This window comes from Alnus glutinosa, chromosome 13 (assembly GCF_958979055.1).
Source record: "Alnus glutinosa chromosome 13, dhAlnGlut1.1, whole genome shotgun sequence".
In the NCBI taxonomy this organism is placed as follows: domain Eukaryota; kingdom Viridiplantae; phylum Streptophyta; class Magnoliopsida; order Fagales; family Betulaceae; genus Alnus; species Alnus glutinosa.
In genome coordinates, this window is record NC_084898.1 from 19,063,297 (window position 1) to 19,083,926 (window position 20,630).

Here is a 20,630-nt window from a genome sequence, read left to right on the forward strand (position 1 = left end):
TTTGTTGTGGTTTTGGAATAATTTTCAAATCAGACTCAGAAATTGAATAATTTTCAAGATGGACTCAAGAGTCAGAGATGTCATATAATATCTTGGGGTAATTACCTTTTCTCCTCATAAACTACCAATTTTTGCGCAAAGCCCCCACAAACTACCAACTCGACCAAAATAGAACATTCAACTACCCAAAACAATCATTTTTCCCCCTTCCATCAGTCAAAGGGGTTAAAACAAACGGTCAACAGGTCACGTGACCGTCACATGTTGTTTTAACTTCATTTTCTTCCTATTTTCCCCCATGAACTATCACCATCTTCCAACATGCCCCCATGAACTACCACCATCTTCCAACATGCTCTCATGTAAAACGGCACGTGACAGTCACGTGACCTGTTGACCGTTTGTTTTAACCCTCTAACTGACGGAATGAGAGAAAATAATTGTGTTTGGTAGTTGAATGCTCTATTTTGGTTGAGTTGGTAATTTGTGGGGGCTTTGCGCAAAAGTTGGTAGTTCATGGGAGAAAAAGGTAATTCTAACAGACCGTTGAAATTGAAAAAAACTGAAAGATGGATACACTAAATTAATATTTTTTAAAGTTTAAGAGCATGATTGCAAAATTGATAAAAGATCAGGAATGATAAGTGAAATTTTCTCTTTATGTTGTTTGGTTTACTAGAAGGGTATCTATGCAAAAATTTATACCATAAAACTTGGATCAAATGGACATCTCCATTCTCCACCCATTGTATTATTGGTATTTTTGTGTACAAAGCTTCAACCGCGGTGAAACCCAAGATCAGCCCCCACTCACACCATGTGAACAACGACATCAATCTTTCTAGAAATTTTGTTATTGTTATGTCATTTCAATCTTCCATCCAATTTGAGCCCCCCACTCACAACATGTGAAAAGCATATTATAATATCTTCCTCCTCCATTTCCCTCTCTCTCTCTCTCTCTCTCTCTCTCTCTCTCTATTTTGCCAAACATAATTGAGCCCTTAAACATTTTTTTCTTTCCTCTAGCAAAGTTCCCATAAATAGATAGATAGATTCACAAGGATTCAAACTTTATATAATTATATTAAAGTGGATTTTCTTTAATCTTTCTAAATGCTTAAAAAAATTATTCTTATTGCAAAGTTGAAAAATAATAAAAATAAAGCTATATGAACTAATACAAACTAAGCCGAACTCATATGAGCTAATTTCGTTTAGCAAACAGAGTTATAACTTTTGTTCAAGCTCAATTTGTTTAATGGACTAATTAAACTTGTTTTGAGCTTGGGATGTACATAAACAACTAAATCGGTTAGCAACCCTTTTGTAAAGAGACATAAAGGGGCTTGAAACCAGCAATTAATTACACTTTACTCCGTTTGAACTTTTAGGAGTAGCAATTTGCACCTAATAATCTGTCAAGTGTTCTGTTTAAGCTAAACAATAAATAAGTGATGAATATTGTCAAGTCTTTAATATGTGAATCTCTTTAGTGTATACATACACACATACATTTTTTTGATGACGAGGAATCCCTCTAAGGCAGGGCTACTTCGTGTACTCATCCATGTTAGGTAAACGTCAGACCTGTGTAAAGCACCCCCTCCACACGGATCGGGTAATACTCCGACTCTGCCGGTAGGCTAGACTCAAAGAATTGTTTGCACTCAAGGAGATTCAAACCTTAGACCTCATAAGACTACTACAAAGACCAATGTTTTTACCACTTGAGCCAACCCCTTGAGGTTTGTACATGCATACATACATATATATATATATATACATACACGTGTATAAAATATTTCAAAGCCATTGTACCGTTAATTCTCCTATTTTAGTAAATCATAGAGTTCATAAAACAGATGAGATGCTACTCGAGTTGATGCGTTGAATATGTACTACCTAGTGAGTTTTCCCATGGTTCATTTTTCGTACAAAATGGCATGAAAACATCATTGATCTCTCTCTCTCTCTCTCTCTCTCTCTCTCACATGTATCAGACCACATTCTGCGCATGCAAAACCCTTAATCTAATAGATTACACTATCTGAGTGGAGGAAGTATCCTGACATACTACCTTTAGACATGACGAATCCAACCAAGGCCGGAATGATCCTTCGCATGACAAATTCTGGCACAATATCATCATATGCATTAGACTACGGTAATCGGCATACAAAGAGACTAATTAGAACATAATCTAAAAACATTGAATAGTTGCTGACATTTTCAATTATAAAGGAAATATCTTGGATTACAATTCGTATTTAGAACTTGTACAATCTATAAGGAGCAGACATGGAAGAGTAAGTAACACAAAATACAAAGTCCAATGAACTAGAGGATTCAAAATTATCATTCTAACAGCTGACTTTGGGTCGAAGGAAATAGTTTAATGATAACATATATAAAATGCAAACGAAAACAATTAAGTGCGAGATGCAGTATATGTTCCAGGTGAACTTACTAGCAAGTAAAAGATTTAATAAAACTGGACACTTATAAATCAGGTTGAATAAGGAGTTACATCTCTGGTGCATAAACACCTTATTTATTGTTGATCCCCATTCAACCGGTAATTACAGGACCAGTCGATTCCTCAAGCTTAAGGATTTAGAGAGGCACATCATGCTTAGTTGTTATCAGAATTCATAGTGTAGATAGAAATGTCGTCTGCTCATTGGCCATCCATGGTCATATTCATGATTCTCTATCAGGTAAACTTATTGTTGCCAACATGACGAGGTCCTAGAATAAATGGCATATGGATGGTCTAAAGAAGGAATCTGACAAAAAGAAAAAACATAAAGTTCTAAAGAAGGAAAGGAATTGGGTGAAGACACAACCGGGTTAGAGGGATTTGATGAGTTTAATGATATCATTCTTGATAAACATAATGTACATCATCCTTGAAAGAAGTAAAATCCTCACAAGAGAAAGGGGTATTCACCAGAGCGAATCAAATTTGGGGTGACCAAGGAAAGCATAATCTAAGAGATTAAAGAGCAGGTAACTCCACCAGAGGGGAAAAAAGGAAGAGGGTTCCAATATACCATCCTCAAAGTCATGAATAGTTACTTCCTGCATTTAAAAGCAATCTAGGCAAAAGCCTTTACATTAAATCAATAATTAGTCTGATATCATCCAACTTTAGTAAGTATAACAGATAATCGAGGCACACTAGTATAAACTATATGATTCTGAAATTCAGTGCAAGAATTCAAACAATAATATCTTCTTTAATTCTCTATGATTATTATCTTTCATCTTTTTGACTCTTTTAGGACACAAAAGAAGTGGTTCAGATTAGAGTTGAATACAAAATGATGGCATCTATCATTTTAATGTGATGGATCAGTTTGCTTTCTTGTAATCATTCCATTGGTGTATATGCTCAAAATTTTAGCTCATTTCATGCATTCTTGCATTAAATTATAAGACATAAAAATTAAAATTAAAATTAAAAAACCAGTTGAACCTACACCCTGATTAGCCTCTAATCCCAGTGTCAAAACTCCAACCTCTCTAAATATGAGAGATAGATGAGAGGTTGGTTGGCATGGAGGGAACAAATTTCTATACAAGAATAAGATTTGCCAGTCCTGAATTTCAAGTTCACATTGTAAAGATGCAGAGTCAAAAGAGATACTTGAACAAGTTACCAGCTGCATACTTCAAAATTGGAGCTGAATAGCTCTATCCACCACCTTAGTTTTGTCAAACAACTGTTCTTTTCACTTTTCTTATTATAATTTATGAAAACAACATTGCAAGAAAAGGTACATTATAAAGAGAAGAAGATGGAGGTCTCATCACAGAAGAAAAGAAATAAATATATAAAAGAAACAACAGGTCATAGATTTTGGTCAGTACTTCTATTTATTGAATTGAAATTAAGGACAGGTAATCTGGTCATAGCATTTGGACAGTCTTCAAATTTATTGAAGTGAAATGACAATCTACATTTGATTATCCTAACTGCATTAGTAAACGTATCAAACTAGCAGCCTGAGATAGATGAGAATTCAAGCAAATATGAGAGATTTTGCAAATACAAGATCCATATCATTAACCAACAGAAAAATACACTAGAAGCATGAGATATAGGAGAATTAAAGCAAATATATGAGGGTTTTGCAAATACATTAGATTCTCACCTTTAACCATTAGAAAAATCAACTAGAAGCATGAGATATAGGAGAATTAAAGCAAATATATGAGGGTTTTGCAAATACATTAGATTCTCACCTTTAACCAATAGAAAAATCCACGTAGAAGATTCAAAACTTTAGGATGATCAAAACGAACTAAATCTATCTTCTTAGTAACATCTGCAAAATATGAATCATTTATTGGAATAAGAGCTACACAATAAGTATCAAACCAAGTTTAAATGTTAAACTCACTACAAACTAATCAGCCAAACACAAAAACAATTTTTTTTTTTGATAAATGCCAAACACAAACCAAATTGAAAGACAAATTACATTTTACCAACCCATAGTAGAGGCATGATGCATCAAGAAGCAAAAGACTTTGTCCCTTGACCCTAAGGAGACCAATGATGTGAGCACCATGTCAACTTTTACTTATGCTTCTTTTTTTTGATAAGTAACTTTTACTTATGCTTCTTGGTAGGCATTTGGTTTCGTGTCTGACTTATGTGGATGCTAATAGAAGCAAAAGACTATGTCCCTTGATCCTAAGGAAACTGGTGGTGTGCGCACCGCGCCAACTTTTACTTATGACCATAAGAAAGTCCGAGAACTTGCTTCTCACATGGTCCTTTACCGTTAGTATCCCTTTTCGCTTATGGAGCATGCTCTTTTTAATAAGTTTATGAGGGAAACACGCCACACTGGCAAAAAATTTCTCCTACAACTGTTAAGAACTACTGCATCTCTACCTACCAGATCAAGAAGAAGAAGCTGAAAACAATGTTGAGTGGTGTTGACAAGGTCAATATCACTACAGATATGTGGACCTCTTCCCAAAGAGTTTCATATATAGTAGTGACTTGCCATTTCCTAGACTCTGGTTGGTTTCTTCGGAAACAAATATTGGATTTCCGTAATGTACTGCCTCCCCATACCGGCTTCATTATTGTTGATGCACTTCTAAAGTGTTTTGTAGAATAGGGCATTGAGGATAAGGTTTTTACAATAACATTTGATAAGTCCAAAGTCAATGGCGCTGCCATCAGGATTCTAAAAAATGATCTTAGGCTAAGGAAACTCTTGTCTGTTGGGAGTCAGTTTTCTCATGTGCAACGTGCGCATATTACTAATTTGTTGGTGCAAACAAGGCTTGGTGAAATTGGGGACATAATTGATTGTGTTCGGGAGGGTATCAAGTTTTTGGTGACATCTGAGGCGTCGGTTGGGGCTATTTAGTGAGATTGCAGATGTCCTCACACGATGGAACATCACTTACTTGATGTTGGTGACTACAATGGAGTTTAGAGAAGTGTTCCCTAGGTACCATGATAGGGAATGTAGAGAATGTATGTCAGCTTTTGGCAATTTTCAATGAAGTGACCAATATTATACCTGGAAGTGATTACCCAACTTCTAATTTGTTTCTACTCGAGGTATGGAGAATGAAAGAGATATTGGATAAGAAATGTAGTGACATGAATGAATACATCGAAGCAATGGCACTTAAAATGAATGAGAAATTTGAGAAGTATTGGGAGATTGCAATCTATTGATGGCCATAGCAGTTATGTTGGATCCACGATGCAAAATGGAGTTGATAAACTTTTGTTTTCCTCGAATTTATCCAAAGCCTGAAGCTTCTACAAACAATATATATGTTCTCAGCGTTCTTCGTGAGGTGAATGTGGAGGCGCTCATAATTCATCCCTTTTGCAACAAGTGCTTAGGAAACTGCTCATTCTTGAAGTGGGTTCTTCTATCAGTACTGTTGTACTAAGTTTCTACTGGTCAAGCAATTTTTCTCTCATACGTCATAAGTGTTGATTTTGTTCGGCCTATTAAAACGGATTTGGATATATGTTGAGGAAAGTATTTACATAGGCGAAAAGGATGCAGATGGAACATATATTGATACACAATTTGAGACTTTAGCATGGTGGAAATTCAATGCATTGAAGTACTGCATCTTGTCTAAGGGTGCGTTTGGGATTGCGATTTCGTAGACAAAAGACGCAATTTTAAACCAAATCGTAGAAAATGAATTGTTTGGGAATTGCGTTTTTTAAAAATTGCAATTTGAAAACGCAGGCAATTTACTTTTTCAAATTGCAGGTGAGGGTATTTTTTTTAAAACGCATAATTTTAAAGGCTAAACTGCGATTTTACCAAAAGCTTAACTGCGTTTTTAAAAATCAAATTTTAAAATCACACATTTTAAAATCGCAAACTCAAACGGACCCTAAGATGGCGCGTGATAGTTTAGCAGTTCCTATCATCACTATTGCTTCTGAGTCTTCATTAAGGGTGCGTTTGGTACACAGAATAACTATTCTATTAAGAAAAGCTATTAATTTTTCCTAATAGAGCTATTCTGCGTATCAAACATACGCTTAGTGCTGGTAGTAGGGTAATTGAACCACATCGGGCATCATTATCAATAGAAATAGTGCAAATATTGTTATGTGGGTCAGATTGAGTGAGAGCACATCACAGACTTGAGAAAAAATCAGCAATAACGGTAAGTGAGACTTTTACTATATGAATGCGTTAACTATTTCTTTTTTGAAGTTTAAAGACATTTTTTTTTTTTTTGGTAGAAAGTCTAATGACGAACCAATAGTGGTAGAAGTTGTCTTGCCGTGATTCAAAAAGTTGTAAGGACAAGCTATGTAATCTGAATATGTGGTATTATATTTTGAACTGATACGTCATACTTCTATCATATTTTTGGGCTTTTTGTTGGACAATCCATCTGGACAAGTAATTAATTCAAGAAGTTGAGGCAATGTACTTTGTTCCCTATTATAGTTTTTTAACAAATTTTGTATTATTTATTAGACCTTCATTGACATGTTTATCAAGGTCAAAGAACTTTGAGTCAATGATACAGGAGTAAAATATCTAAGAAATTTTTTTTAGTGCATACAAGGTGGCAACCTTGGAGATTATAGTGTTTTCATTTGTATTTTATGTTGTATTTTATTCATTTATGTAAAGTTCTTTATTTTTATTTGTATTTTGCGTTTTATTTTTTTCATTTATGTATAGTTTTAGATTTTCTTGTAATTGGCCAATTTTTCTTAATGAATTATTTTGTATTTTTTGAAATATGAATATTAGTTTTTCATTTTTTATTACATTTAAAAAATTCAAAAAAAAAAAAAAACCATACATGAGCCCGAACTGAGCTAAGCTGCCCGATAAAGGCTCGAACAAACTTTTTAACTGAACTCGTGCTTGAACTCGACTCAGATCACACATTCATAAATTTAATAGCTTAACTTGAGCTAGGCTAAGCCTCCAGGGAGCCGAGCTTGGATACATATTTCATAATTCAACTCGATGAGGCATCCTCAAAACGAGGCAGTCCCGAAACCCTAAAGGCCGGTTTGGCTAGGCTCGATTACAGCCATATATAAAAAAACACATTTTTAACCCAAGTTCTAGTTAAAACGTAACCCATAAGCCCAAATAGTAACCCTCGTCTAGCCCATATGCATAGAGACCCAATCAGCCCAAACATGTCCGCTTATACCCAAGTCTGATTTCAACCCTGGTACCAGCCCAAACGCAACATACAAGTCTGACCCAAATTCCTTTTAACCCAAACCCGCCTACTAGGCCAAATCACAAGTCCGACCCGGGTCTATTTCCTCGAGTTTTCAGTTCTCCGGTAGAAGCTCCGACTGGTTTTTTCAGCCTGACTTTTCTTTTTTTGGACAGTCCCGATCTTTCTCCGGCTGTCTGTGGTGGTTCACGGACATGGATATGCCGTCTCAAGTTTCTTATGCTCTTCCGGTGGGTTTGTACACGTTTATAATGACATTGAGTTCTCTGATTTGTTGGCTGTTGGGTGGTTCGATTTTTCTACTGTTTGGGGAGCTGATTTGCTATTGCCAGTGTGTTTGGTAGCTATTCCGGTGGGTTGTAGGATTGCATTGGCTGTTTCTCATATTTTGTGGCTTCAGATTTTCTGGTGGCGATTTACCTTCTTTAGGACTATCTTGAGGTATCATGACTACTAAGCACGAAGTTATTCCCCCATAACTTCTGTTAAAAGTTAAATGAGAAAATTTATAAATACTGGGGAAGAGCTGTTGAGATCCATTTTCGTGGGAGAGAGGTGTCTTTAATCACCTTGAGAAAGAGAAGCCAAAGCTCGACGATCTCACCCAGTGGGAGAAAGAAGATAGTCAAAGCATGGAGCCTGATATCGGCTCCACCTTGATGCATCTGCGACTACGAAGTCTAAGGCTATTTGTGATTGCTTAGCCCATATTTACGGTGGTGTGGAGAACATCACTAGATAATATGTTGTTCCTAAGCAGTACTTTGGTCTAGAGCAGGACACACAACTTGTCAGCTTTTTAGAACATCACTAGATTATATGTTTTTTCTAAGCATTACTTTGGGCACACAGAGCTTATCAGCTTTTTGCACACAGATTATGGGGATTTCAGAGGAAAGAAACTTATATCAGCCTCTCAATTGATTAGGTCAAATTCACTTGATTTCTACACCATATATGCTCTAACTTTAGGGGGAGTGTTAAATGGCATGGTTGCAATAAGTATACCTACTGAAGAAACATCTATTACATATGTATGTATTGGTAAGAGGAGAGAAATGTGACTCTACCCACCTATTTTTTACTCCGATTCTTGTTCTCTATAAAATCCTAATATGTAATTCCCAGTCACTGCTTATTAGTAAATATTGACCTCCAACTTTTAGCTATTTGATAACAACATCAGCCTATCACCCCCATCACTGCAAACTTCTATTGAATACAACAAATTAAGGAAAGTAACTAATGACTACCACCAATTTTACCCTACAACCCACTAGAGCAGCCTATCTATTACATCTTCTCTATTCACTGCAATTCGAAAAAGTTTTAAGTGATAAGACCTTCTAAGGAGTCTTCTCACACCGTACATCATGCAAAAACAAAAATTGATGACTCATAAATCCCACCAAAACCCAACTTGCAAAATACTTATGCAACACCTTATTTCGATCTACATAGTATACAAAACTATTTGCTACAATGGTTAATTCTAGAATTCCCCTCACCAACACAAGCATTCTCGAAATTTCACAAATCCTTTCCAAGCACCTTCTTTGATATACTTGCCAACACCAAATCAAAAGGCAAGTAAAAAAAAAAAGCAATGGAAAAACCATCTAGACCTAGCAAACTATCCCTGATTCATATCTTTCAAAGTCCTATTAAATCCAAAACAAAGAGCTAATACACATTTGCCCAAGCTGCTGGGCCCGAAACCATTGACATCTAAAGATCCCGACTTTTTCGAAATGTGACAAAAACAGAGATTCAAAACTCTTGTAAAGTTCCATTCCCATGAAAAGCAAAGAATAATTGTATAATATCATCCTCCACCAAACTGCAACAAGGCAAGTAAAAAAGAAAAGACAATGGAAAAACCATCTAGACCTAGCAAATTATCCCCCATTCATAATTTCAAAGTCCTATTAACCTCATCTTCCTCAAATGGCCTCTCCAACCACTTAACATATCAATAGTCACTGAATTAATTCCATCAATCAAATTATCATCATCATCATCCGTTTAGTGTTGATTAGGTTTTGCCTCGAAGGGTAAGTGATTTGTTGGGAAATTGGAGGGAACAATTGGGAATTCATCATGCTTTGCAAATTTGGAGGTTGGTTCATTTGTGTTTAATGTGGTATCTTTGACGAGAACGGAGCGCAAGGAGTTTTGAAGCTCATGAGAATGGTTTGCTAAAGATAAAGAAGATAATGTTACAATCCATGTATACATGGAAAGTGGCCTGGAATAGTGTCCATGTCTCTGATTTTTTCTGAGTTTTTGGAGTTATGTGTAAAAGTTTATGGGCCTTACTCATTCTCAAAAGACGCCTTGAGAGAGGAGGGGACACCATGGCTTATAAAGTGCCCAGGTGAAGGAAATCTTAACTATGTGAGACACTTTAACTTGCCCCCTCACGTGTGGCAACTAATAGTCAAACACGTGGACAACAACGAGATGGAAAGACCCATCATCGCAAAAAACATGTGACTTTGATACCATGTAAAAGTCTATAGGCCTTACTCACTCTCAAAAGACACCTTGAAAGAGGAGGAGACACCATGGCTTATAAAGTACATAGGTGAAGGAAATCTTAATGATGTGTGACACTTTATCATTATGTGCTTCTTTTTCTATATTCTAGGGGTTCTCTTGTATACTCCATGTGTATTAAGATTGCGCTCCCCTGCGCTTTGATTGAATATACATTACTTATACATTACTTATACATATAAAAATAAAAAGAGAACAAGTTACATTTAAGCCTCACAAACTACCAACCGTTTTGAAAGTAGCCTCCCAAACTACCAACCGTTGGACTCTGGCCTCCCAAACTACCAAAAAGTGCCAAAAAGACCTCATTTGTCGGAATATTTCGATAATACCCTTCCCACATGTCATTTTTTTAATTAAAAAATAATAAAATTTAAAACAATTTAAAAATTAAGGGTTAAATAGGTTACAACCCCATGTGGTTTTACTTTTTTATTTTTTTTTTCCCTCTGTGCTTTATTTTTTATCATAGATGGTACCTAGGCTATTGGAAAAGATGGAGATAGTACCTCCGTCCATTTTTCCGTCCAAAACTAATAGATTTCCACATCATCGACACGAACACACTTAAAATTGCGACACTTGTCTCCAGATACTACGTAAGTCACCACATCAGCGCTGACGTGGCTACCACATATGTTTTTTAAAAAAATTAAGGCTTTTTTAAAAATAAAATAAAATAAAATTGTGAGCCACCCCCAAAGCCAGTTTTGAGTGTGACCAAACCACCCTCATGGCCCTTGAGGGTGGTCAAACCAAACCCCAAGGGACAAAATGGGGGTGGCAGAAACCACCTCTAATGGCCAAAGTGAAAATAAATAAATAAAATAAAAGGGAATTTTGGCCCTTAAGAAAGGCCGAACCACCCACAGGCCAAATGGGGGTGGTCGAGCCACCCACAAGGCTCGAAACCACCCCCATTTTGGCGCTTGGGGGTGGCTGACCATGGGGGTGGTTCGGCCACCCCCAAAACTGGTCTTAGGGGTAGTTCAGCCCCCCCACGTTTTTTTCTTTCTTTTCTTTTAAAAAAAGCCTTAAAAAAAATGTGACAGCTACGTCAGCACTGAAGTATCAACTTACGTGGCATCTGGGGACAGGTATCCCGTTTTAAAGTGTCACGTGTCGCTGGCGTGGAAAACCGTTAGTTTTAGAAGGAAAATTTGACGGATGTACCATCTCCGTCTTTTCCTATAGCACAGGTACTATCTGTGACAAAAAATGAAGCACATGGGGCAAAAAATAAAAACTTGAAACCATAGGAGGCAAAAAGGTACTTAACCCAAAAATTATATATATATATGGGGGTAGCCGGCCACGCCCATTTTGGCCAAGGGGGTGGCTGTTTCAGGGTGGTTGAACCACCTCCATGGCCCGAGGTGGTTCAACCACCCCCAATGAGCAAAATGGGGGTGGCCGAACTACCCCCTTGGCCAAAACGGGGGTAGTCGGCCACCCCCTTTATTTTATTTTTATTTGTTTCATATTTTAAATTTTTCTCTGTTTTTTAAATTGTTTTAAATTTTATTATCTTTTAATTGAAAAAATGACACGTGGCAAGGGTATTATGGGAATGTTTCTACAAATGTGGTCTTTTTGGCACTTTTTTGTAGTTTGGGAGGCCAAAGTCCAAGAGTTAGTGGTTTGGGGGACTTAAATGTAATTTTTCCAAAAAAAAACCATAATAATAATAATAATAATAATAATAATAATAATAATTATTATTATTATTATTATTATTATTAGAATAATGTTATTTAGTCAACTCATGTACAATTGCTATACATCTGCATGACATGACAATAAAATCAGCTATTGGATAAGCATTTGTTAAAAAAAAAAAAAAACAATTGTTGATCTAATGGCAGATTTTTACTGTCATGTCATCCAGTTGTATGACAATTGTACATGAGTATACTAAATAGAATTACTCTTATAATTATTATATCTCAAGGGGTAGCTTAATCGGCTGGAGACCACTTCTCATGAAACGGTGGTCACTACTTCGAATCTCTTCTTCCTCCTCCCCTTGAGGCCAATTACTCATAAGAAAAAAGAAAAAAGAAAATATATATATATATATATATATATATATATATTATTATTATTATTTGCATGTTAGGGATAAAAGCAAACCAGTCATCTTCAGAATCATGTGATATAACATGCCTGTATTTGCAAAAAGTCAAAAATTCTGGTAATAATAAAATATAACAAAGGAAACAGTGTGGTAGAATGTGTTTTACATGTATATCATCAAAACCATAATCATTCCAAATGAAATGCAAACAAAAAGTCAGACATAATGCAGCTAGTAGTATTTGTATCTTACTTACCAGGATAGTGCTCGCTATATGATTTGCCAAGAACACCTGTATCATATGCTTTTATTCCCCCACGCAATTCTCTATGGCGTTGGATTTGTTTGTGAATAGTAAAGTCTTGCAACAACTTTTCGTACTCCCTCTGGCTATATGGCATTCTAAGAGAGTCCATAAGTTCCTCCCTAAACTCAGAATGGCCTCTTCCAATAGATATCTTTCCATGCAATGGGCGATGTACATACTTCTTAATGATATGCAAACCAATACAAGCAAATGTCATAAAAAAAAATTAAAAAAAAAAAATCAATAGGAAATACAGACAAATAAACCAATTTAGTGATAACTAAACCAATATAGTACAAAAACCATACGAAAATTAAGCAAAATTTTAGCGAAAATAGATACATACAGCTGAGTTTGTCACAAACTTTCTTGTATGAAGTAAAGTTTCACCATCATTATTGTCACGTTTCAGCTGTTTACACCTTTTGGTCAAAATATCTTCTTCTTTTTTTATAAGTAATTGGTCCCAAGGGGAGGGAGAATGGGAGATTCGAAGTGAGCTACCCCTTTTGGTCAAAAACTCTGCAGCAATATCCTCAAGTTTCCGGCGATTCAAAAGTAACTGATAACTCTCAGAGTTTACACTGGAACCCCCATCCGCCCTATGGGATACATGATTAATGGGGTCTGATGTCATCCTCTTTACCTCCTTCAAAATATTTAGTTCACTACATGGAACTTCTAGACTTTGTGTGTCTTCTGTCTTCACAGCATTCCACCAATCCTTTTCTCTTGGACTCACTGAGTGCCTCCTGTCCTCTTCTCTACGAGCTGCTGAGTTTCCCCTATCTTCTTCTCTTGGAGTCAATAAGTTTCCCCCTTTTTTTTTACTTGGAGCAGCCGAGGTTTTCATATCTTCTCTTGGAATTGCTGAGTTCCTCCTATCTTCTTCTCTTGTAGCTGTTGGGGCAATCCCATCTTCCACAGGAGTTGCCAAATTTCCTTTATTTTCTCCTCTTGGAGTTGCCGAGTTACTCTTATCCTCTTCTCTTGGAGTTGCCGGGTTGTTGCCATTGCCACCAGATGGTCTGTTGTCCTCCCCTTCGTACTTTATACAAAAGGTCATCACATCCTCTTCAGAAATTTGTAGTATATATGATTTCCCATCTTCCCTCAAATTTTCCATGAACATCCTGTACTGAGGATCCAAATCATGACCATCTTCATTTTCTTCTTCTTCTATATTTTCCAACTCCAAAGACTCTGGTTCTTCACTGTACTTCTCTAAGGCATACAACAATTTTTTGTAATCCTCATCCACCAGTAGATCATCTTCATAATTGTCATTCAAGGTCATTTTGGGATTCTTTGAAACAGGCTCAAAATTGCCATGACCAAAGACCGATCTTTTCCATGGCCTTTGTGACCTCATGTCAAGAGCGTGGTCTGATCTCTTTGAGAATAAACGGCTCATTTGAACCAGGAAAAAAAAAGGCTTTCTCAGTAGCTACAGAGGCTGCCATTCCAAAACAAGTGTATAGAAGTTATAATTCTCAAGAAAAAAAATGAAGTCATTAGTATGTAGAAAGTTAGACGAATAAAATATCTCAAGGGGCGTATATGAACAAGGGAAAGAGGAAGGCATTGTATGCAAAGTTCAACTTACCTCAAGAGCACAAAATGCAACAAATAAAGTAACACTAGGCCCACCAGCAGGAGCTTCAGAACCTAGAGCAAAACATAACAGGATGGCCTAATAAGAAACAGCACCAATTATAAGGACTAATAATGAGACTCTAATATCCAATAAATCAAACTTTTTTTATAAGCAATGTATATTCATTCCAAGCGCAACCCTAGCATATAAGGAGTGTACAAGAGAACCCCTAAATCATAGAGAAAGAACATAATTCTAGGAACTCAAAAAAAATAGAAACAGGCACGCTATTCCATACCACTCGGCACTCTCCATATATACATGGTGTGTAGCATCATCTTCTTAAATTCTAACAATTCATTCTCACGATCGTCAAAGCTCCTTACGTTCCACTCTCTCCAAAGACACCACATCAAACAAAAAGAAGCCAACCTCCCATATGTTCAAAGCATTACGATTGCCCAATTGCCCCCTCCAACTTCCCAACAAATCGCTTACCTTGCGAGGCATAATCCAAGCAACGCCAAACAACTGGAAAATTGCACTCCACAACTCTGTTGCAACCCCACAATGAAGGAGTAAATGATCTATAGACTCTCCGCATAGATTGCACAGCACCACTCCAACCTAACCCTAACTACGCTATCTCTTAAATTCCAACCAAATTAAGACAATTCAAGGAAAATGGACATCAAATCTTGTAAAAACAGGCTCGATTCCATACCGGTATGGTTAGATTAAGTAAAAACAAAAGCGAAAAAGCGAAATCTAAGCGGGTCAAAACAAGTCAAAGATCCACGATTTACCGGCCAGGTTTCGCCGGAATCCGGCGAAGGCAAGCAGATCAGAAAGGGCCGAGCAAGCCTTCTTGAGCCTCAAATCGGTCAATAATGACTTGATTCTGTTCAATCTACTCAGTTTAGCGTTCTCGCCGCTTTAAGAATATTCCGGCGACTCTGCGCTTGGTTGCATGATCGGAACACAACTAGGGTTAATTTTATTTTTTTGCACAGACAGTTTCTTGAGACGAAAGTGGGTGGGAAAAATTTCTTTCAATCTAATATATTAAACTAATATATAATATAGAGAAAAGACTTGTGTATGTACAACTGTTGTGCAACCAATCAACCCTTTATAATATATATAAAGGACAAAAACTTTTGGAATGTGTTATTCTTACATCACATTGCCCTACATCAATCCTACACTAGGACACATAGAGTGTGGGATCCAACTCACATGCATAGGTCTCACACCCTATGTGTCCTGATGTAGGATTGATGTAGGGTAATGTGATGTAGAATCATTTCTCCAAACTTTTATACTCAAACCTTTAAAAGTGACACGTGTCACATAAAGAACACATATTTTTTTATTGAGAAATGTTAGAGCTCCTTCTAGGTTTCTAGCATTCTTCTAGTGTCTTTATGGATTACATGGATTTAATATAAATAAATAAAAAATTATCTCAAAAGGGGACCTACGAAATACAATTTTTTAAGCAAAAAAATTAAATCTACGTCATCCAGAATGACTCTAGAAAGAGGTATAGTATTTTTCTTTTTTAGTAGCATTAAAAATAAAAAAAATAAAATGTAAGGAATTGGATTGAAAGAATTTATTTCAACCCAATTTGTAGAAAATTTCTATGCATATATAAAATACATGTGATTTCACATGGATTTTTTATTTAGGTTAAATGTCTTTGACTCCCTTGTGGTTTACCGACATTATTTTTTCTAATAACAATTTTATTTTGTATTATAGATGGTAGCTCGATATAAACTAAAAATGTAGATGGTCCCTCTCTCCATCTTATGTCCATAAAATTAACAAAAGTCTATGTCAAACCAATTAAAATTGCCAAGTAGCCATATGTTTCACAATCGTGACATGGATGTAATGGTGGCAGCAAGGGGGATGCCTTACAACCTTGCTTGCCACCATGCCTAGGCATGAGGGAGACATGTCTTGGGTTGGATTTGTGTTTCTGGAAAGTTTGACAAATTCAATTTGTGTTGGCCCAAGCACTGTCAAAGTGCTTGACCCTGTGGGCATGGATGTTGTGTGGGTTGTGGCTTGGCCAAAGCCCTCTGGTTCCTTTGTTGTTGGTGGTCCCTTGGTTGCTGCAGGCAGTGGCCACATGGTGGCATTGCCCTTCCCTTGTTTGAGTGTTTATGATGAGCTGCATGGCGGTTGGACGAATTCAAATAGTGCTCATGTGGTTAGGCGAACTTGGTTGGCTGATGCTGAATGATGGCTGGGGAAGCAAAGCAGGCAGTTGGTGCAATTCAAATTGGCCTAGGTGCTGAGGACATGTGGCAAGGTTGTAGGGGCTGATTGCAGGTGGCTAACACTATTGAGCTACACAGTAATGAGTTGCAGGAGATTTGAACTTGCTACAAAATGGTGTAGGCAAAGGCCAGGTTGCTACCCACACTGCCAAAGCTGAGACTTGTTGGTTGCCTATAAAAAGAGAAGATGGAGCTTTAAAAAAAGGGGTTGGGTGAGTCTTGTATGAGAGTTGCTGGCTAGGAAACACTGAGTGCTTGAGAGCTTATATTTTGTGTTCCTATTGTAAGCCTTGGTGGCTGTCCGACTTGGGTGCGTTATAAGAGCCCTTGTCATTCCTGTGTACATTCAAATTGATAGAGAATGTAAAGGTTATGGGTGTTGCCCCATAAAAGTTGTGTGTTGAGCTGTGAATATCCTTCCCTAACCTCAGTTGGTGTTATTGGCTGCTTGAGAAGTGCTTAGGGCCATCACGTGGCTGAGTTGTGCTTGCAAGTAAGAGAAAAATTATGCCCGTGACAACTAATATCATAGCCAAGTTAAGATTATGGCTGGTGGTTCGACACAAGACTTGCGAGAAAGGGTGGCGAAGTTAGAGGCGCTGTTGGGCGTTCCTGTGGAGGGGTTTTCTTCCTCCACTCTTTGTGAACAGGTCACATCCCTAAAAGCGACCCTTGATCAACACTCCGCTGAGTTCATGCAACGGATGGAAGAAAGAGCTAAGGAACATGCTGCTCACGGAATGGAAAGTATATGTGAAGAAACAGTGTCATTGCGCGATGACTTGAAAGGATTCTCAGCCCGCATGGAGGCCGAAATGAATGTTCTCAATAGGGATCTTAGTGGAATTCCTATGGGTGGGGAGGCACCCATCAGGCTTAAGGTTCCTGAACCAAAGCCTTTCAAGGTTACCAGGAATGCCAAGGACTGGAAAATTTTCTGTGGGATATGGAGCAGTATTTTCAAGCTGCTCATATTCTAGAAACAGAACATGTTACTATCACCACCATGTATCTTACTAATGATGCAGAGCTATGGTGGCGGACTCAAGAAGACCTAAGGTGCTGTCATGGGAAGCACTACGCAAGGAGTTGAAGGATCAATTCCTTCCTTGCAACACTGCTTGGGTTGCTAGGGATTATTTGAAGAAGCTGAAGCACACCATTTCAGTTCGAGAATATGTGAAGCATTTTAGTTCTTTGATGCTGGATATCAAGGATATGTCAGAGGCAGATAAGCTATATAACTTCATGACTGGGTTGCAGATGTGGGCTCAGGTTGAACTTAGAAGGCAGGGAGTTCGCGATATTCCTACTGCCATGGCTGTTGCTAATAGCTTGGTGGATGGGGAACAACAGAAGCCTAAGTCCAAAGGCAATAAGAAACAAGGTGATGGGAAGAAGCCCTTATTCAAGGGCAGACCGAATTTCAAGGGCAAAGGCAAGGCTGCTAAGAAGCAACCCAACAAGAAAAACAACGGTTGTTTCATTTGCAATGGTCCTCACAGGGCAAAGGATTGCCCCAAGAATGAGAAATTGAATGTCATTTCCACTGTAGCAGTGGAGCAGAAGAGTGCAGATGGTGACACTCAGGTTAGAATGAACCCCCTCCAAATTTAGTTAAATGCCCTTGCCCTCAAAGCTGAAGCATCTAGTCAGCTGATGTATGTTCTCATATAAGCCAACTCCAAGAGCTCTTCTGCCATGCTGGATACTGGTGCTACTCAAATTTCGTGGCTGCCCATATGGTGGATGTGTTGGGGTTGAAAGTGAGCAACTGCCCTAATCGGTTGAGGGTAGTAAATTCAGAATTACAACCTGTGATTGGTATTGCTCATGCTGTCTCCTTGAAAAATGGGGAATGGTTTGGAAAGGTAACATTTCTGGTAGTCCCTCTTGATGATTTTGATGTCAGATTTGGCAATATGTTTTTTGTATTAGCCAAGGCAGTACCTATGCCTTTCCTTGGTGGGTTGTTAATTATGGATGAGAAGCAACCTTGTGAGAGCAATCAAGAAGGAATTGCCCACTGGAGATAGTAGCAATAAGAATGGTGTCCTCTCAGCCATGCAACTAAAAGATGGTTTGAGAAGAGGGGAGGTCATATACTTGGTTGCCTTGAGAGAATTCAAGGAGAAGGATATTGATGATGTCCTAGAGAAGGTGGTGGAGTTGTTGGAAGAATTTGAAGATGCCATGCCCTTTGGGCTGCCAAAAACTCTTCCCCCCACGCGTGTTGCTAATCACAAGATAGAGTTATTGCCTGGCGCTACACCTCCTACCTGGGTTCCATATAGGATGTCTCCAAAAGAGTTGGTGGAGCTGCAAAAACAGTTCACTGAGTTACTGGAAGCAGATTTCATTCAGCCCTCCAAATAGGCTTGGGTATCGGGTAAGTCGGTGTCAGAAACCCCTTCACCGATTTCCAACCGAAATAATCGAGTAAATCGGGTAATTACCCGAATTTTTTCCGTGAAAGAATATTTTCAAAATTTTTGGGTAATTCGAAAAAATCAGATAAATCAGTAATTGTCGGTCGAGTAAATCGGGTAACAGATTATTAGTGGACTTTTTAAATTGGGCCAATCCCACTTTGATGGGCCAAAATGAATTTTTTTGGGCCAAACCAAAACAATTTTTTAGGCTAAAAAATGCTTTAATTTGACATGTTTAATGGTCCATTAGCCTCTTTAACTCTATTTTCCTCATGTGCTGTAGGCATGAATTGCATGATCTAAAGAGAAAAACTATTCAGGTCAGGCTTCCATGGAAGGATAATAACAAGCAGAAAATACCTATTCAACTAAATTGAGTATGAGAAACAGGGTAAAAAAAACATAGTATCTATATAAAATAAATCAATTAAATCTAACATCCACCCATTAATTGAATCGCACACTTATGAAAGCAATTCAACTAAATCTGATATTCCGTGTTTAAACAAAATCAAAAGCAAAGCAAAATAAATTAAACAATACGATTACAACCATTTCAAATTTCCAATTTTCAGAATTCTATGAGCCACCTCGAACATTACATGGATTACCTTCAATTTGCATCCTCAATAATCAAACAAATCAAAGGAGTTGGAATGGTTACCTCGATGGCTCGATTCAGTTGAACACGAGAATGATAGAGACAAAGAGACGAGACATCGAGACTCCACAGACCATAGTGAGAGAGACCATAGAGAAAGAGATATATAGAGAGAGAGAGAGAGAGAGAGAGAGAGAGAGAGAGACGGGCAATTGGCAAGCTGGGCATGGGTTGTGGGCGGCTGAGCAAGGGCAACAAATGGGCGTGAGCGGAGAAGAGGGAGTGATTTAGGGTTAGGTGAATCGTGTGTGTGTGTGTGTGTGTGTGTGTGGGGGCCTTCAGTAGCAAATGATGCGGCTTGGGGAAAAGAATCGAATATATAGAGTACCAAAACAACGCCATTTTGAAATAGTCGGGTCAACACTCGACGAAAATCACATTTTCACTAATTACAGGCCGACTATTAATTCAGGAAAAAAGTTTATTCCAATTTTTGAATTTTTAAATACACGATAGGTGGTCAAAGGCGGTTTGATGGCGGCCGGTGGGTTTTCAGTAGTCAGTAATCGAATAATTTGCCCACTTCTACCACCAAAGCTCCCTATGGTGCCCCAGTGCTGTTCAAGAAGAAGAAAGATGGTTCTTTGTGAATGTATGTGGATTACAGAGCCTTGAACAAGGTCACAGTGAAGACCAAATACCCTGTGCCCCTGATTCAAGACCTGTTTGATCAACTGAGCAAAGCTGCCTATTTCTCCAAACTGGACATTCGATCGGGCTATTGGCATGTGTCAATTACTGAAGGGGATGAGCCAAAGACAACCTACGTAACACGGTATGGTTCCTTTCAATTTATGGTGATGCCTTTTGGACTCACCAATGCCCTTGCTACTTTCTGCAATTTAATGAATGATGTCTTACGTGATTATATAGACAAATTCGTAGTTGTATACCTTGATGATATTGTTGTTTATAGTGAGTCGTTTGATGACCACTTATATCATTTGAAATTGGTATTGTCCTGTTTGAGGGAAA

At 37.8% G+C, this 20,630-nt stretch overlaps 1 protein-coding gene across 3 annotated transcripts; it reads right to left on the minus strand.

Annotated features, from left to right (window-relative positions):
* Positions 1-1,802: 1,802 nt before the first annotated feature.
* Positions 1,803-15,298, minus strand: LOC133853704 (uncharacterized). Of its 3 annotated transcripts, none has more exons than XM_062289708.1 (6): positions 15,075-15,298; positions 14,278-14,339; positions 13,018-14,127; positions 12,621-12,849; positions 4,252-4,334; positions 1,803-2,134 (listed from the first exon to the last, which is right to left on the minus strand). In XM_062289708.1, exons 3-6 carry the CDS (start codon positions 14,083-14,085, stop codon positions 2,042-2,044), a joined length of 1,473 nt encoding a protein of 490 aa, XP_062145692.1. In that variant the 5' UTR covers positions 14,086-14,127; positions 14,278-14,339; positions 15,075-15,298; the 3' UTR covers positions 1,803-2,041. The 3 variants fall into 3 exon arrangements, with proteins under 3 accessions (XP_062145692.1, XP_062145690.1, XP_062145691.1); XM_062289706.1 differs by having other exon boundaries at positions 12,621-12,852; XM_062289707.1 differs by lacking the exon at positions 15,075-15,298 and adding an exon at positions 14,567-15,014 and having other exon boundaries at positions 12,621-12,852.
* Between the last annotated feature and the right edge of the window lie 5,332 nt (positions 15,299-20,630).

Bases quoted from the DNA above. Each gene is read 5' to 3' on its own strand.
- LOC133853704 (XM_062289706.1), bottom strand. From the start codon at position 14,085: ATGAGCCGTTTATTCTCAAAGAGATCAGACCACGCTCTTGACATGAGG. The intron at 4,335-12,620 runs GTAAGTAAGATA...CATATTTTGCAG, and splicing joins ATATAGCGAGCACTATCCTG to ATGTTACTAAGAAGATAGAT. The intron at 2,135-4,251 runs GTGAGAATCTAA...ATATTGTGCCAG, and splicing joins GATTTTTCTATTGGTTAAAG to AATTTGTCATGCGAAGGATC.